The 16,687-nt window shown below is 47.7% G+C and overlaps 1 protein-coding gene across 2 annotated transcripts in view; it reads right to left on the bottom strand.

Moving 5' to 3' along the window:
* Positions 1–964: 964 nt before the first annotated feature.
* LOC105694297 (protein lozenge) overlaps positions 965–16,687 on the bottom strand; it is a 35,471-nt gene continuing 19,748 nt past the window's right edge. Inside the window, exons 5-6 of one of the 2 annotated variants that reach the window (XM_012414822.2) lie at positions 2,719–2,964; positions 965–2,122 (exon numbers count right to left, since the gene is read on the bottom strand). In XM_012414822.2, coding sequence (XP_012270245.1) covers positions 1,659–2,122; positions 2,719–2,964 — 710 coding nt within the window. In that variant the 3' untranslated portion in view covers positions 965–1,658. The remainder of the gene's footprint in view (positions 2,123–2,718; positions 2,965–16,687) is intronic. The other variant, XM_012414823.2, reaches the window with a different exon arrangement.

Here is a 16,687-nt window from a genome sequence, read left to right as displayed (position 1 = left end):
CCTCGATGAGATTTTTTTCCAATTAAAAAACGCTTTGCGTACCTTAATTGCAAAATTAAAATCATTTTAGGTCATTTACGTCGATAGGAAATGTTTCAGTCATGTAGGATTGGAGTTCCCTCCTTTTCCGCGAGTAGCGCTCGCGTCGTTAGATCAGCGAAAATCTAAGATCCTGGGTCCGGATTCTGGGGTCACTTTCTGTGGAACCGAACATTGGAGCTATGTCTCCTTATACTACTTCATGGTCTCAATTTGACAAAAGACATGTAGATTCATCGAATTCATTTCTGGGGAACGCTTTTGGGATTCCCTAGCGGGACCGTTAATTTAATCCGAACTCTATAAATTTCTTGGTATCATTCCCCAATGTCGATTGCCGTTCCGCTTTTTCAGGAAATGGTTATTTTCACGATATGACCCGCGTCCTCTCCGCAATGATTGAGAAATTGATGAAAACCGTATGTTTCTATTCGGGACGGATCATCGGGATAGGGAAGTCCCTAGCGCTTGGTGGTGCCGAAGCTATCGGAAGCGGTTGATTGGAACCGCTTCTGGAAGCTGGGCTGCGCCCTTTCGCGCGTCCTGGGGTTTAACAGCTCCAATGGAAGGGCGTTAACTTCGGAGAGGGTTTAATTTCCCATACAGGTGCACCGGCCCCGCTACCAGATACGGAACGGAGCAGGATGTCGATGGGCAGGAGAGTAGTTGAGCAGATTGCTAATAAAGGAAGCTACATACACGCGTCCAGCCATACTGCAGGCTGGTGTAACCGCAACTGTCCATCACTTCGTCAGTCCAGCTAACGTTCAGACATTAAATGGAGCTAGCTGCACTCTGCAAGAAGGGATCCCCCGACCCCTAACGACTCTAACGGCGGTTCCCTAAACTACAAAAGAAGATTAGGAGTTTTCGCTGGACAGGGAGGCCGGGAGCCACTCCACCAGTTTAGGAACGAATTCGGCAAGACTTTTATTCCATGGAAAATATCTGCGTATTTACATCGTTATTGCTAGGTCGGTAGGGCGCTAGAAATTGATGATGCTATAAAGGGGGCCCATCTCGGGCCCCACTAGACTCGCGCGAGTCACTTCACTAGTGTCTAGGGATTTTTCATTGCATGAAACCTCCCGCGACAAGCGTCGAGAGATGATCCGCTCGCTTCGAGCGATCACAGTCACTGGTTCTAGGTCTAGGGATCACTCCTTAACGTCATTGTTTTTCACGCACTCCATCTCCATCGCTGATAGTACGTTGGGAAGTACGGTAACCGAGGGTCGTAATGATTTCGCTTCTAGGGATTTGCAATCCCACAAATGCCATATTTCTATCAGTTCCTTCCGCGGATCAAGATTCCGTAGGTAACAAATGATCCTCATCGGGAATCCGAGGTTGCTTCAATAATAAGCTTCGAGTTCCTAAATCCTGACATCCTGGAAGGGCCCAGGGGATCCGTCTCTTCCGTTTGCAGAGTCGAGGATGATAAGCGGGATCCAAGACTCGAAACTTCCTGCGGACGTTCGACACCCTATAGGGGAAATCCAGTCCAACAATTGTCATGGGATGAAGATACACTAGGTCCTACAACTAGGCTGAGGCGAATCTAGGATTTTTGGGGACCCTTTTGGTGCAAAGTCTGATCACGACTTCCGAGGTCTCCCTTAGTATGGTCGCCAAACGTCGTTTCTTTGTTCGCTTTCCTCCCCTAGGACCCCGATCTCCAGTCTGTTGCTGCTGATGGTCAAGTTCCCACTGGCGATCGTGACCTGCTCGTCGCTCAGGTCGCCATGCAGGTGCAGGTGGATCTGGTTTTGATTGACGGTGCTGTAGAGCTGAGGGTAGAGGACCATAGGAGCTGGGCTGATGTAGTTCTGGCCGGGGTTGTTGTAGTAGCCCTGGTAATTTGGATTATAGTTGTGCGAGGCCACTGGTACTGGGGTTGCTGGTCCAGGAGTCCAGGAACCGTAGTGGTACCCTGGACTTGCGCCTCCACTGCCTCCAGGGTATATCTCTGGGTCCGTGGATTTGATGGGCACCAATGGGATGCTGGATGACCCACCATGGCCTGGATACATGGACACGCAGTTCGGCGTGTAGGCGTCCTGTTGACCCTCCGATGGTAGCACTGCGAACACACGTTACAAGGCTGGATAACTACTATATACAGATATAAATTAAACGACGAATAAAAAAAAAGGAGAAAATTGTTTGCAATTTAGCTAAAGTGGCTACACACGTAACGATTTGTAATCTGTGCAGTTAAATCGAGTTCCGTAGCTTCTATATGTAATCGCGAGAGTTATTGGGCCGTTCCATAGGGTGGCGCATCATTTTTCTTATTGCGGCAAATTTTCCTTGGAGGTAATCGCGTGTTTTAAAAAATAGGACTTTATTCGTATTATATAGAATGCACGAGGTCGGAAACAAGGAGCAGATTCTCGAGTTCATCCGTTCAACTTTCGCACGCGATATCGACAGTTTTGTATAAAACTTTCATAATGTTGACCCATGACACGACTTTGCAACAGTGAAAAATTGGTCATGCGAGTCGAATAGTATGTGGAAAAAATCCGTATAAGCTCCAGAATGGGACCTAGAGCTAAGAGGGAAATAAGAGGCAAAAGAGGCCTAGGTCATGCAGGAAGGGTTAAAGTTTCGATTAAGACATTTTTAGTTGTTTAGTACTGTAGTCATTTTGTTGAACGATTCTGGCTTTCTTACCGGTTGGCAGGGGTACGGGTTCTGTCGTGGGATGATGCGACAATGATTCCCCAGGGTAGGAAAATGCTCCCCCGGGGACGGGGGAATAAGACCCCCCACCGCTTCCTGGAGGTGCTGGATAGGATGGTGCTGTTGCTGGATACGTCCATTCCGTTGTACTCGTGCTGGTGTCTGAAAGAAAATTTACGTCTCGTTGGTCGAGCCTCGCTTCTTCTGGCCTCTGCTCGTTGATCTGCCGGCGGAAAGCTGCAGAGCAGAAACGAGAAAAGCGTTCTTGTAACAATGCCGTTCCAGGAATGTTTGGTTCGTTTGATTTCGGGTACCCCGGGAAATCGGATAGATGGATAAATCGTTGCATGCACTCTAGCCGTTTAGCTGGCCACTTTCCCATGAATGAGTGAAATCAGCGCATTTTGCGACCGGTCGAGAGGAAGTTGGTCAAATTAGGCTGCAAATCGAACTGGAAATTGCGACCACGTTCGGAATCTCGGGATTTTCAAAAGCTTACTTGTGCCGGTAATACCTATTTGGGGGGTTTAAACCTCTTTTTTAGAAGGGATTTTGTTTTACTTCAACCCTTATTTTGAGTTAAGGTGACATGAAAGGGTCATTCTATATATTGGGTTGATGCATAAGTCATTGCGCATTTTTTCAAATATAAAAATGCACGCAGAAATGAAATGTTTTAACATAATGTTATATATTATTTCAAAGAGAAATTTTTGCTCTACGAGACAGTGTTTTAATATTTTTGTTAGATTTAATTGTTGTGCATTTTCAGGCAATTAAAATGGAGGGTCAAGTGGACAAAAATGAGCATTTTCGACACTTTCTTTTGATCGAGTTTAATCGCGGCTCAAATGCTTCCAAAGCGGCTCGTGAAATTTGTGCAATATACGGAGAAGAAGCTATGACCACAAGGACGGCTCAATGGTGGTTTTGGCGCTTTAAAAATGGAAATTTCGACCTCAAAGACACAGCGCTCGCTCCGGACACCGGGTTGAATTTGATGAAGAGCGATTGAACCAGCTTATCCATGAAAACCCGCGACAATCGACCAGAGAACTGCCACAAGAAATGGACTGAAAAATTAAATCTAACAAAAATATTGAAACATTGTCCTGTAGAGCAAAAATTACTCTTCAAAATAACATATAACATTATGTTAAAACATTAAATTTCTGGGCGCATTATTATATTTGAAAAAATGCGCAATGACTCATGCATTAACCCAATATTTAAAACGTCAAAATATTGATAAATCTTCTCCAAATTGGATGCACTGAATAATTTGAAACTTCTCCACGTGATTACGGAGGCTCTAAGGAAGAACGTGGTTCTCACGAAGTGTCAATTTTCACAAAAAAAATATATATATATATTCTTGCTTCTAGTCTGGGATAAATACAATTTTTTTTTATCATAAATGAAATTTTATGAGCATCACGTTCTTCCTTGGGGCTGTATATAGTTACACGCTGAAGTTTCCCTCGATTCAGTGCATCAGTTTACAGAAAAATGTATAAATCTGATGTTTTATATGTATGGAATGACTCTTTCATATCGCCTTAAAGCCTTATTCTCTGTGGTTTTTCCCACTTTTCAGGGAAAATTGATAAACTTTGATGTTTGGAGACAGGTTGGCTTATTAGACTTTTGCGAGTCGATAATAGAGCGCGCGCGCCAATGAGTAATACCGACGGGATTAATTGGCCGCATGAGTCACGCGCCAAGCAGCACAGCACCGACCGGAATCAGCTGTTCTCTTTCCTCGTTTACATGCGAAGCGCGTTTTCCGCGATACGCAACGCCTCCGGGCATTATTAATCCGCGCCCGTCACGGACATTCGGAAAGCCCGAGGAGAAAGTTTAAATCGATACAAAGTGTAAAAGATGACTCTTCGGCATGATCATTTCGGCTGAAGGAATAACCATTGTTCCCGCGCGATTATTGCCAGTCAGGGTGACATTCGTATTAGGGCTTCCGAGGTCGATCAAATATTCATTGAGGGCGGATGAATGTCTCGCGGAAAGTCCGCTGGTATTTCCTACTAACTTCCGGCAAGGATGACAAACTTCAGGGGAATCATTCCTTTCCGCGAATCAATTCGTACTCATACGTCGAATCCCAGACGAGGTGAAACGTCGCGCGAGGCTGCGATACCGAGGAGGTTATCGCATTTCGTAAGAAAGTTTCATAAAGTGTCGTCAAAAGTCGAGATTCATGTCATGGCTGTCGAGATTCCGCGATTCGCGGAAAATAGGATGGGGTCTTCCCGTATAGAGACTCGGACCGCTTAGAGCGCAGCGATTGTACTTGGCGCGGAAATGTTCTCTGGAACGTTTAGCAACGTCCGTTCTTAAATCTACTTTTTCCTTTTTTTTTCCTGTATTCCTAGGAAGTTCTAAGGAGATTGGAGCGCGATGGCGCAATTGCGTCATTCCTGGGAGTCTTATATGCCTTACGTTTTGCGCTCCTTCTCGCGTTTGATGACTCGATGACTTTACGGGGAGTTTTCACTGCGCGGAACCACGACCGCGCGTTAACTGCTGATTGCGGTTGTCCGGCTAAAATTAAACGAACGCCGTCGCCGTGGTCTCGCCGCCATAACATTTTTCGATCTCCCGGAAAGAATCGCCGGCGTTCGGGCGACGCGCCAAGTACATATTGTGCTGTCAGAAAAACAAAGCAGACCTCTCCCTCCGTACTTCGCGGTCTCGAGGGAGAAAATCATTCATAAAATTCCGCAAGTTGCAGCAACCCGAGTCGAGTCGCTTCCTGGGGGAAATTCTCGAGCAGGTGGCGCAACAGACTTCGGGGAACCTAACCTCACTTCGCGTTTCCGGCTGCTCGAGGCCGGATTCTCAAAAGGATCCGGCGAGGGGGATGCTGCTCGAGGGGGCGTTCGTCATTACCAAAATAGCTCCGTATTGCCGCAATTACCGACACGGTGGTGGGAAAACAAAGGCACACCATGGCGCCGCTGGAAACGGACCACCTGTTGGGTAACAGGGATCAAAAGTCCGGGGAGAGGAAGAAGGTGGAACCGAAAGACGGAGTCTCCGTCTCCGGCCGTATTCTTTAGTATTGGACTTTAGGTTTGATGCTACGTGAAGAATTAAGGTGAAGTGAAACACGTCGAGGAACTTGGTCGACGTCGATGAAGAAGATTTTTCTAAATGCCTACGTTGCCGACGTTCGTATTTATATTGAGAGCTGTGTCGAATTATATTGGGTATTGTACCAAATGGCGTACTCAACCTGTCGTTTTCGTACAATAATTATAAAGAAATCGAAGTAGAACTCCAGAAATCCTCTGGATTCATGCTTTCTGAGGCGCTAATTAACTGCAGAGAGATCCCCTGCGCCATCTGCGATTTCCAGGTGAATTAAATTTTCACTCCGAGACCTCGTATTCCCATCGTTTTGGCGTAGAAGCGCATACAACACTTTTTTCGCCTTTATCCCGTTCAAATGCGAGTTTATCGATTACCAGAGTGTTCTAAATTGTCGTAAAATTGTCCTGACCCTTTCGATTCTCACGTCAGAACCTTCGATAATTGTATATTGATCGAAATATGAGAGCTCGACGCCATTTTTGTTCCGGTCTGGGCTGAGTTATAAAATTTTGTTGAGAAATCCAATTTTGAATGTGTTAGGACAATTCTTAGATGATCAGGAGTGATGTGTCAATGTTTCGGACAGTTTGGTCTAATACCCTTAAAAAAAAATGTTGCATTCGAATCGACTGATTTGAAGGGTGTTTCACTTCACCTTAAATAAGTGAATCGGTCTCAGAATGTCAAAATGAGAAATGTATTTAATGCTCCGTAGAATAAACCTTTCGGTATCAGATCGTGGTTGCTAATCAATACGTACTAGGATGTTTTTGACAAAAAACTACATAACATCTTAAGTACGTATGCGCGTGACATGGTCCCTTATGCATTTCCGCTCCCCGGTAATACATACAGTGGGATGATCGTAGCAACTTTAGAGCGATAATTACAACATTTAGGTTAGAGTACCATTGAGTGTCACGCAGAGCTTATCCGTTTATTCCGCGAGATCGGAAAACCAATCGGAACGGCGCTTAACCCGTCCCTTCCGAGGAAATAATGTTTCAGACATGATTTAATTCGCTCTGCGCGTTCTGAAATGCCTTATTACCAGAATATAGCAGCGGACTGCTTAGAAGTATCGTGGGAAATTAATTATGTCTTCCAAATTGAAGAAATGCCTGGATATCCGGCGACCGTGTAAAAATTGGTATGGAAAGACGAAAAATCATGGTATTCATTCTTATATTTTATTTCGTCTTTTAATATTAAATCATATTCGGCGCTATATTTTCAACTGGCTGGTAAGCGGGTGTTTCGGAAGCGTCACAAAAAACGCGTTCCGTGAGGCTGTGTATGGCTCTATGCGCTCGACGCGTCCAGTGTGACGGTTTTGCGCGACTTTGCCGCGGTGTCGCCGTTCCAAGTCCAGTCCGGCCATTTCTACGGTTCTTGTCCAACTGTTGCCAACTGGCGTATATCGTGGTAGTAGGTATTATCCTTTCCGCCTTTCTTGCGACAACAGGACATTGCGGATGCGACTTGCAGGCACGATCAGCGGCGTCCAGTTTTTCGCAAAAGTGCCGAGCATCTCGAATCGAGTCCGGGAACGCTTCGGACGAGTCGCGTCGTTCGGGATCCTAACCTAGCGAACGTACGAGAGATCCCGAGCGGAGCGGCGTTTACTACCGCTCTGCGGGTGTGAAACCACAGTGAGGTTTTGGTGCTTAGTCCCCAACCAGCCATCTACTTAACGAACCGTCCAACGACCGCCGCCATTTGGCCGTAGCGTCCCTCGCTCGCGTCGATCGGCGTCCCGCGTTTCCCTCGGGAGGCGGCGTCCCGGGCCGGCGGGCCCAAGATAGCGAGGTTAGGTCGTAGGGCCCCGGGATTTCGGAACGCCCGGAATTCGGAATCTGGAACGATCCGGGCCGCGTCCAGGGGCCCCGTGGGGCTTCGTTTCCCACCGAGATAGATGCTCGCTCGGTCGTGTAACGTAAGTCGATATTGCGTCTCGATATACCCGATATATCGATATACACCCGGGGCCCGGTGCCGCGAGAGAGAAGTCTTACGCATACGAGAGAGGAAACTCTTGCTCCTCGGCGTGTCCCGACGCGTATCGCTTACCATCAACGATTTCTTCTTATATAAAGTATCCTGTCACGGGGATAGTGTTTCCTACGGAGGGGACGGGCCCGCGAGAACCGGCCTTTTTCGATCGGCGGCCCTGCAAATCTCGCCTAAGACCTCCCGGAGGACGCCGCGCGCCGCCGCTCGGCGTTCGCCTCACCTCGAGACTTCGCGTCCTCTTTACGAGCCTCTGGATTCTTACTGGGACAAGGTTTCGACGTTTTCGAGATCTTCGCGACTGAACTATACGATGGAATGATGTTCGCCTAGCGAGAGGCTCGTGGATGACCGCTTTTCCTTCGACGCGACTTTTACTCCACCTCGGGACTTTGCGCCCTTCTTGCGGGAGTTTCGATTGAAGTAGCGAGATGATCCTTCGTTTTCTCGAATCCTTGACGGTGAACCATGGGGATGGTCGGCCAGTCGAGAGGAAATCTACTTAGCGCGCGACGTACAGCGGCGGTTTTCGAGTTGCACGCACGCCATGCCAAATTGCGTCTGCGCACAATAGGGCTCGGGTTTAGGCCTGGTCGCGCAGTTGAAAAAAGCTCGCGCGAATTCTTTTTACGGCACCGCTCTGCCCTCTCCTCCGCTCTTCTCACCGCAACATCTCGCTGGCTTCGTGGGCAGCAAGGAACTGTCTTCTTTACCGGGTAATTTCGAAGGTGAATGAAGTCGCGGCCATGAATGGGGACGACCGGCTGGCCCAATGGCGTGCCCGGAAACCGGGGCCTTACGTACCGTAGTAGTAATTACCGCCTGCTACTGATTCCGAAACATTAATGCTAGTTCGTTGTGGCGATACTTTTACGCTCGCTGCAAGCTTTACTCGTACAACATTTTGGGGCCTGACGTGTAACCACCGCTTTCGACTTAAGACCCAAATTATAATCTTCGAGTTGAAGCACGTCTTTTAAGTGTTATACGACTCGAACGTTAAATATTCACGCGCAGGAGCATTAAAAGTTAACATATGTTTCTGCACTTTTACCTTTGGGCCCGATTTGGAGTTGAAAGGGCCCAACGGTCGATTCGGCGTGCAGGGAATTTTTGTATTTCTAGGTTGAAAGTGAATTCCACATTATGGAATCAATATTTCCATGGCTTAAAAACTTTAGACAGTGAGAAAGGGGGGTTTCTTTGACGTGAGTCAATTGGGGTCTGAGTATGGCCCCGAGCTGTGGGGCCCGTGCGAGGGCCCTGCTCCCATTCACGCGACGTCTCCACCTGGGCCTGACAGTAATTGGGAATCGACGTCTCGCGAAGGTGAGGAATATCTTCACGCCATTCCAGAACTTGGTCTCGCGATCTGGAACCCCACTCCACTTTTGGGCCTTACGGGTACTATGCTGTGGCAATGCGAATTCTGAATTCAGCCCTGAAATCTCGTTTCTTACTCTCACGGAATATTTGGAAAAGAACACGGAGTTTCTCGTTTTCGTTATTTTCGCGTGGGTTCGCGGAATCGTCGTGGGCCAGTTGGGCCCGAGCCTTCCTCGAAGTTTCGGGGCCCGTTCCCGGCGCCACGTCCTAAAGGCCGTGGATTTTCAAAAACTGTAAGCACCGAGAAGAGGACAGAAAATTAACGTCCCGTTCGCCGAATCGTCATGGGACAATTGGGCCCGAAGTTTTTCTCCGAAGCTTTGGGCCCTACTCCCGTTCACGCAACCGTAATTGGAAATCGATACCTCGCAAAGACGAGAATTCAGTTTCGTGCGTCCCGAGGTATTTCATCGTTGCAAACCGGAGAGGACCCAAGTTTTGGGCCTTGCTTGCCCTTTCATTACCCGCCGGCCCCGGAAACGACTGTCGCCTAGGTGGGCCCCGTCTTTCTCTTCGGCCTCTCGCCGCTCGTCGGTGAATTACCGCTCGGTTTAGTCTAGTGAAAATTGCGGGCCTGGGCCCAATTCTTTTTTTTTCGCGAGCATAGAGTATAACTTTGGGCCCTTTTCGGCGAAGACCTCGGTTCAACGACTCCGCTGGTTCGCACTCGCATCGTCGCTAAAATTTCCGCGTTTCACCGCCATATCTCGTGCGGATTGGAAAAAGAATCGCGTAGAAATTGCGAGCGAAACCGCGTCAATGCAGAAAAGGCGATTAAGAGTGGCTTCGACCATTGATTGGCAATCAATTAAGGCGGATCCGCAAAAAACGACGGAAGCAAAATTCCGTATTTTCGAGGTGTTCGTTTCAGGACTTTCCGCTGTTTGTATCCGCTGTCAAGATGGCTGACACCGTTCATCGGTGAAAAAGTAAAGCACGAAAGAAGGTGCCATTGTATTCTTTCCCGATGCTCTTAGCACTTTCGGTGCGTCTCGCAAGTTTTTCTCGCCAGCCAATCGCACGCACGTACGAATCTCGGGTTTCCTGTTCCCAGGCATATTATCTCGCCGCCATTTTGTTCGCCTCTTCCTTCGACACCCGACTGAATTCCAGAGAATTTCAATTCCAGCCTTCTTTTTCCTAGTGTCCCGATTCCCTAAACCCGCGAACGCGATTGTAAAAAGTAACTCGCTAATGGAGACGCAAGAAATTTACGATTACAATATCGAGAAGATGAGTTCCAGCAGATATATCAGCAAGGAATTAAATCCGGCGCGAGAAACTCGAGGAAAGAAAAGTGCCATTATTGTTTGCCATCGAAGTCGTTCATTCTGCCATTCTTTCTTGCTTCATTTTTGTCATTTCACTCCTTTTCTTTTCTTTTTTTCATCTTCTTCAGGCGTTTCTTGTCAGCCAATGGCACGCACGTACGAATCTCGGGTTTCCCGTTCCTAGGCACCCCAACACCGAAACACTGTCTTGCCGCCATTTTTTTCCTCTCTTTCTTTCCTCAACACTCGACTGAATTCGAGGCTTTTTTCTCGCCGTGGTTTCTTTCTTTCTTTCTTTTTTTTTTATATCGGGGACTATCGTACGTGCCGACGCGATTGGAAATCGATCGGCAGGATCATCGACCCACGACCGGCAAAGACTCTTTCCATACTCGAACGATTCCGCGGGAAATTCAAGCGTTAAAATCGACGCTGTAAAACTGGACACACTTCATGGCTCTGAGAGTGGGAGTGATTTCGTAGCATTAAGGTGAAGTGAAACTCCCTCAAATCAGTCGATTCGAATACAACACTTTTCTTTAAGGGTATTGGACCAAACTCTCCGCAACTTTGACACATGACTCGTGATCATCTAAGAATTGTCCTGACACATTCAAAATTTCGATTTTTCAAAAAAATTGTTTAACTTAGCCCAGATCAGAAGCAAAATGGCGTCGAGTTCTCATATTTCAATCAATATACAATTATTGAAGGCTCTGATATGAAAAACGAAAGTGTCAGGACAATTTTACGACAATTTAGAACACTCTGGTAATCGATAAACTCGCATTTGGGCGGGATAAAGGTAAAAAAAGTGTCTTATGCGCTTCTATGCTAAAACGATGGGAATGCGAGGTCTCGGAGTGAAAATTTAATTCACTTGGAAATCACAGATGGCGCAGGAGGTCCCTCTGCAGGCAATTAGGGCCTCAGAAAGCATGAATCCAGAGGATTTCTGGCGTTTCACTTCGATTTCTTGATAATTATTGTACGAAAACGACAGATGGAGTATGCCATGTAGTACAATACCCAATATAATTCGACACAGCTGTCAATATAAAAACGAACGTCGGCAAAGTAGGGGTTTAGAAGTCTTCTTGATCGACGTCGATCAAGTTCCTCGATGTGTTTCACTTCACCTTAAGGGCTCATGTACCTCTCAAAAAGTTGATTCTAATACATCCCTCTCCTCAGCAGCACGAGTTTTTCGAATATGCCTAAAACTGTCCATAACTTTCATCCAAAGTTATTGATCTGGCATGTATAAACTTGACAATCCACGACGGGAATGATCTCTGAAGAATTTAATTCGGTGAATTTCCTCTGCCTCTTAAATAATAGAAAGATCCTCACTTTGGGAACATGGCATGTACAGATTTCTGATAACAAGTGTTTGATTGATAAGAGAAGTCATATGGGAAACGAAGATGCAGATCTTTTATGAGTGGAGGTGGCCGAAATTGATCGGTATTCGAGCGAGGCCGATCCCTCGTAGAGAGATCGCCGATCGGAAAGAGGATCCGTGCCCTCTCAACCGTGGATCACGTAACTACCTTGGCGATCTTTCGGGCCCCTCTAGATCCCTGTAGATCGTCTCTTCGATCCTCCTCTGGAGCAATCCACCCGAGACGATCGTACACGTCGCGACCGACACGATTTCCTACATGCAAACCGAGCTTTAACGGCTCCACGTCCCCTTACCTCAACTATTTTGAGGTTAACTTCTAGCTAAAGCATACAAAATCGAGAATTTTGACCCGGATGATCCGTTGCCGTAAAAACTTTCACTTCTTCCTTACGACTTCGGTCACCTAATTTAGCTTAGATTAGGTTAGATTAGGTTAGGTTAAACTCGGTTACATTAGATCGCAACTAAAACGGCTCGGGATTCCGAGAAGTCGTCGGAGATCCCTGAATGGGTTGAAGACTCATCGCGGAAAGGTTTCTTCGCGATTCGAGGAAATCCTGAGATCGGCCGATCGCCGTGTCGGGAATATTTAATGTTGCCCGAGGTCGCCGCGACGATCTCGGGTGAACGGGCCTTAAGGATGTCCCGGGTATGACGAGGTATTAAGGAATTTCCGGCCTCTTTCGCGTCCGATCGGCCATGGCTCTCATAAGAGGATCCTCAAAGGATCCTCCTAGGAGGTCTGCGCCTCATTGAAGATAATTTGCATTTCCACTAAAATATGCTTTTTTATTCTAGGAATAAACGTGCGTGTTCATTGGTTCAAGACGCCGATAGAACATGGATTCTGATGTCACGTTTGGTTTGTTAATAATCCTATGTATCGATGCTCTCACAAGGGGCGGCCTTAAAGGATCCTCCTAGGAGGCCTGCTCCTCGTTTTTGAAGTTAATTTGCATGTTCACTAAAATATGCTACTTTATTCTAGGAATAAACGTGCGTGTTCATTGGTTCAAGACGCCGATAGAACATGGATTCCGATGTCACGTTTCGTTTTCTATTAATTCTATGTATCGATGCTCTCACAAGGGGCGGCCTTAAAGGATCCTCCTAGGAGGTCTGCTTCTCGTTTTTGAAGATAATTTGCATGTTCACTAAAATATGCTACTTTATTCTAGGAATAAACGCGCGTGTTCATTGGTTCAAGACGCCGATAGAACATGGATTCCGATGTCACGTTTCGTTTTCTAATAATTCTATGTATCGATGCTCTCATAAGGGGCGGCCCTAAAGGATCCTCCTAGGAGGTCTGCTCCTCGTTTTTGAAGATAATTTGCATTTCTACTAAAATATGCTTTTTTATTCTAGGAATAAACCTGCGTGTTCATTGGTTTAAAACGCCAATAGAACATGGATTCCGATGTCACGTTTCATTTTCATATATTGCCGCGATAATTCTATTCACCGATGAACCGCGTCATAAAGATGGCGAAGGGATGCAGCGCTTTGCTCCAGGGCGGATGCAAAGCAACGCACAGCTGCTAAAAAGCGGAGCGAATGCAAAACGGGACGAGGATCTCGTTATTACGAGCATGCACCTCGGGAATTGGTTTGCTCGAGCTCGTGCGCGTGTCCGTGCAACGTCCGGAGTTCGATTCTCGTCTTTTGTGCGTTTCACTTGCGCGGTCTCGGCGCGCGTATAAGTTAAGTGGGTGCGCGCGCAAGAAGGGCGCGGAAAAAATTGCTAGGCACGAGGGATGACGTTTATTTGTCTTTTTAACTTCGGTCGCGTCGCAATAAGTGTCGGGGCATCGTTCTGGGTAAGAAAACGAGGTCGGCCCGATTTAATTAGCGGCGGAGGTAAAACCTAACCTAATCCGAGGTTCTTTCGTTATCACGGCGAACGGGTCTCGGCGCATCGCTCGTTCCCGATCAAGCGATCAAATCGCCCATCAATGGATCGCCCAATGAAAATGTTGAAAGCCGGAGGATTGGACTTGTCCGTTACGGGTTTGATCTGCTTTTTCCCGTTTGCCTCTTTTCTTCCGAGCGGTCGTACAAGGCGAGTTAAGTCGATTACCGGGGTCGATCCGTTCTTTGGCACGGTAGGATTTCGAGTCGTGCTTTTTGCACGGCGAGCTCTTGTTTCGGTAGGTTGGCTATCCCGACGACAGGTGTGTCTCTCTTCCTCCCACTCCCTTCGTTCCTTGCCTCCTTTCTCGCCTCTTTTTTCCGCCTTTCCCCTCCCGAATCTGTCATTCCTTTCCTTTTTCTTCCTTATCCCCATTCTCGGCTCTCCCTTTTTCCTCCCTCGTCGCAATTTTTCCCGTTCTTCGCCCTCGCTCGCGTTTCCCTGCTTCCATTTTTCCGAGTGTGCATTTTCTCCGCCTTTCTCTCCCCCAATTTTTCATATTGATTTCTTTTCCACCTTTCGTTTATTCCTACGTTCATAATTACGCTTTCAGATTTATCTCTCTTCCATTCGTAGTCCCGAATCCGCATTTCCGATTCCTTCTCGTCGGCTCTTTATCAGCCCTCGTCTGCACATCAGGGCTCCCCTCCATTTATTTTCCTCTCCTTCTTTTACCACCTCTTATTTCGATTTTTCTTATTTATCTTATTCTTCCGCAGCATCGCTTTGTTGTTCTTTCTCTGCTCATGCGCGTCCTTTTCTCTCTCTTGCTCTCCCTCTCTCTCTCTCTGTTTATAGCGAGTCGCTTTCTCGATCCGCTCATCGATTCGTGTCTTCGATTCCACCGCGATTGACCTCGATCGCTCCCCCACGGATCGTTTGCCTTCCTCGGCCCTCGATCCGAATCGATCTGATCGAGATGTCGATCGATTTCGGGGGCCGTCGGCCCCTTCGTCGTCCGTAATTGTAAATACGCGTACATTTACAATTGCAGCATGCATCCATTCGAAATCCACCAAAAGATACGATTTCCTCCTTTCCGGAATCATCGGCGGCACAAAAGAGACGTCTGCGAGGCGAATTTGCCGTTTTCCCAACGCCAAGACAAGATGGCGTCGCGCCGTAACAGACGGCATCGAAGTAGTTCTTTTCTTGACAGGCACGAGTGTTACATGGCGGGCAAAACCTGCGGATCTGAGGGAAAATTGTCCTGACGAGGATGTAATTCGCGATTGTTCGGGATTACCGGCGGAACAGGAGGCAAAAGGTCGGGGAAAAAAATTGCTGCAACGCCGGTTCAAGATGGCCGCCGCGAGGCAGTGTAGACGAATTAGCGCTCTTCTTTTTCGATCGCCAAAAGCGGCGTTACGTAATCTCCTTCGACAAAACCCGTGATAATAGTCCCGGGGCTTCGTCGCCGGGGAAAACTACTGCCGACGAAGATGTAATTCCCCAATTGGTCGAGATTATTGGCGGAACCGGAGGAGAATGGTAAAAAGGAACTCGTCGTCGAACGGCGGTAATTCGCTCGCGTCGGCGGGACTGTCAGCGGCTGTTTTGCCGGCGGGTTCGCGTCCGCGCCTGATCGGCCGGTAAGGCTCGACTTTTTGCCAATAACGCGCTTGCGCGGAGCTTAGTTCTACTCCTCATCGAGTAACGTCGAAATGAAATTAGGCGCAGAAGAAAAACTGGAGTGCGACCGGTCCCCGGCCAATGGGATGGAACCCGCGGCCGTGGCCGTGGGAGAAAAAGCTCCGGGTCGTCACTGCTCTCCGATGTTGACTTCCGATTTTAGAGCCGAAGTCGGAAAGAAGAGCGTTTTCCACCCGCGACTAGAGCGCGAAACTCGATACTCGGTGGAAGGAGGAGAGAGCTTCCGCTGGAAGGTTCTAGGGCCTCTCAAGATGGACGCCAACCGCCTCGCGACGCTTAATTTTGCAGGCCTATGGGAGAAGGGGAGAGGAAATGCGAATTTTTGGGTGACGTTACGGTTGATTCAAGTCCGAGGAGGGTGTCTCTGCTCTGAGAAACGGGGCATTTTAAGAGGGAACTTGGATATGGGGAGTCGAAATCTCGAGGTGGCGGTTTAGATCCGAAGGTAGTTAGGGAGTAGGCTTCTCCGGTCGAGGTGTCGCGTTTAGCCGACACTTCCCGCCACGTGGCGAGTGCGATCACTTTCTTTCCATGATGGATTTCCAGCTAGAATTGTGGAAAACATATTTTTGGTATCGAGCATCCTGTGTTTACCTAAGGGCACGCGCACGACGACGCCGACGCTTTCGGGTGGTCGAAATGCGCGGCTATTATCGCGGTGCGGCTAAAGCGGTCGCCGCGGGTTTCCTTAAACTTGTCCAACGGGCGCTCCTGATTGGACGGATATGAAGAATGTCGTTCCAGGATACGCGATAAGAGGCCGGCGCGATAAAACTCACGGGAACCGCCAGGGATTTTTCAAATATCATGCGAGCGATCGTCGGCCATGGAGGCACCTCTCTCAAGAGAGACAGCCGGCCTGTCCTCGTCCCATTTTTCAAATCTCTCCCAAATTCCGGCTGATTTCCTATCGGTTTCCCACTTTCCTCGTAGCTAGGGACTTGGACCAGATGCTTCTACCGGCGAAACTAATTACGGAATTGTCGAAACACTTGTTCAAGCGATAAAAGAGAAAGATGCCTCTCCCAGATCACGGGTCACCATCTTGACTTGCACCCCTGCACGTAGACCTCTACAGGGAACTCAATATCTTCACATTTAAAATGGCTGCTATTGGAAATTTTAATCGAAAATTTAGTTATCGAACACAATTTTTCAAGTATCTTCGAGATTATTGCCGATTTTAAATCGATCGCCGGTGTCGCTGAA

The sequence above is a fragment of the Orussus abietinus genome, unplaced genomic scaffold (assembly GCF_000612105.2).
Source record: "Orussus abietinus isolate OABI.00-Male unplaced genomic scaffold, Oabi_2.0 scaffold6, whole genome shotgun sequence".
NCBI lineage: Eukaryota > Metazoa > Arthropoda > Insecta > Hymenoptera > Orussidae > Orussus > Orussus abietinus.
The sequence above is the reverse complement of the archived record's forward strand: the minus strand, read 5'-3'. Positions and strand labels throughout refer to the sequence as shown.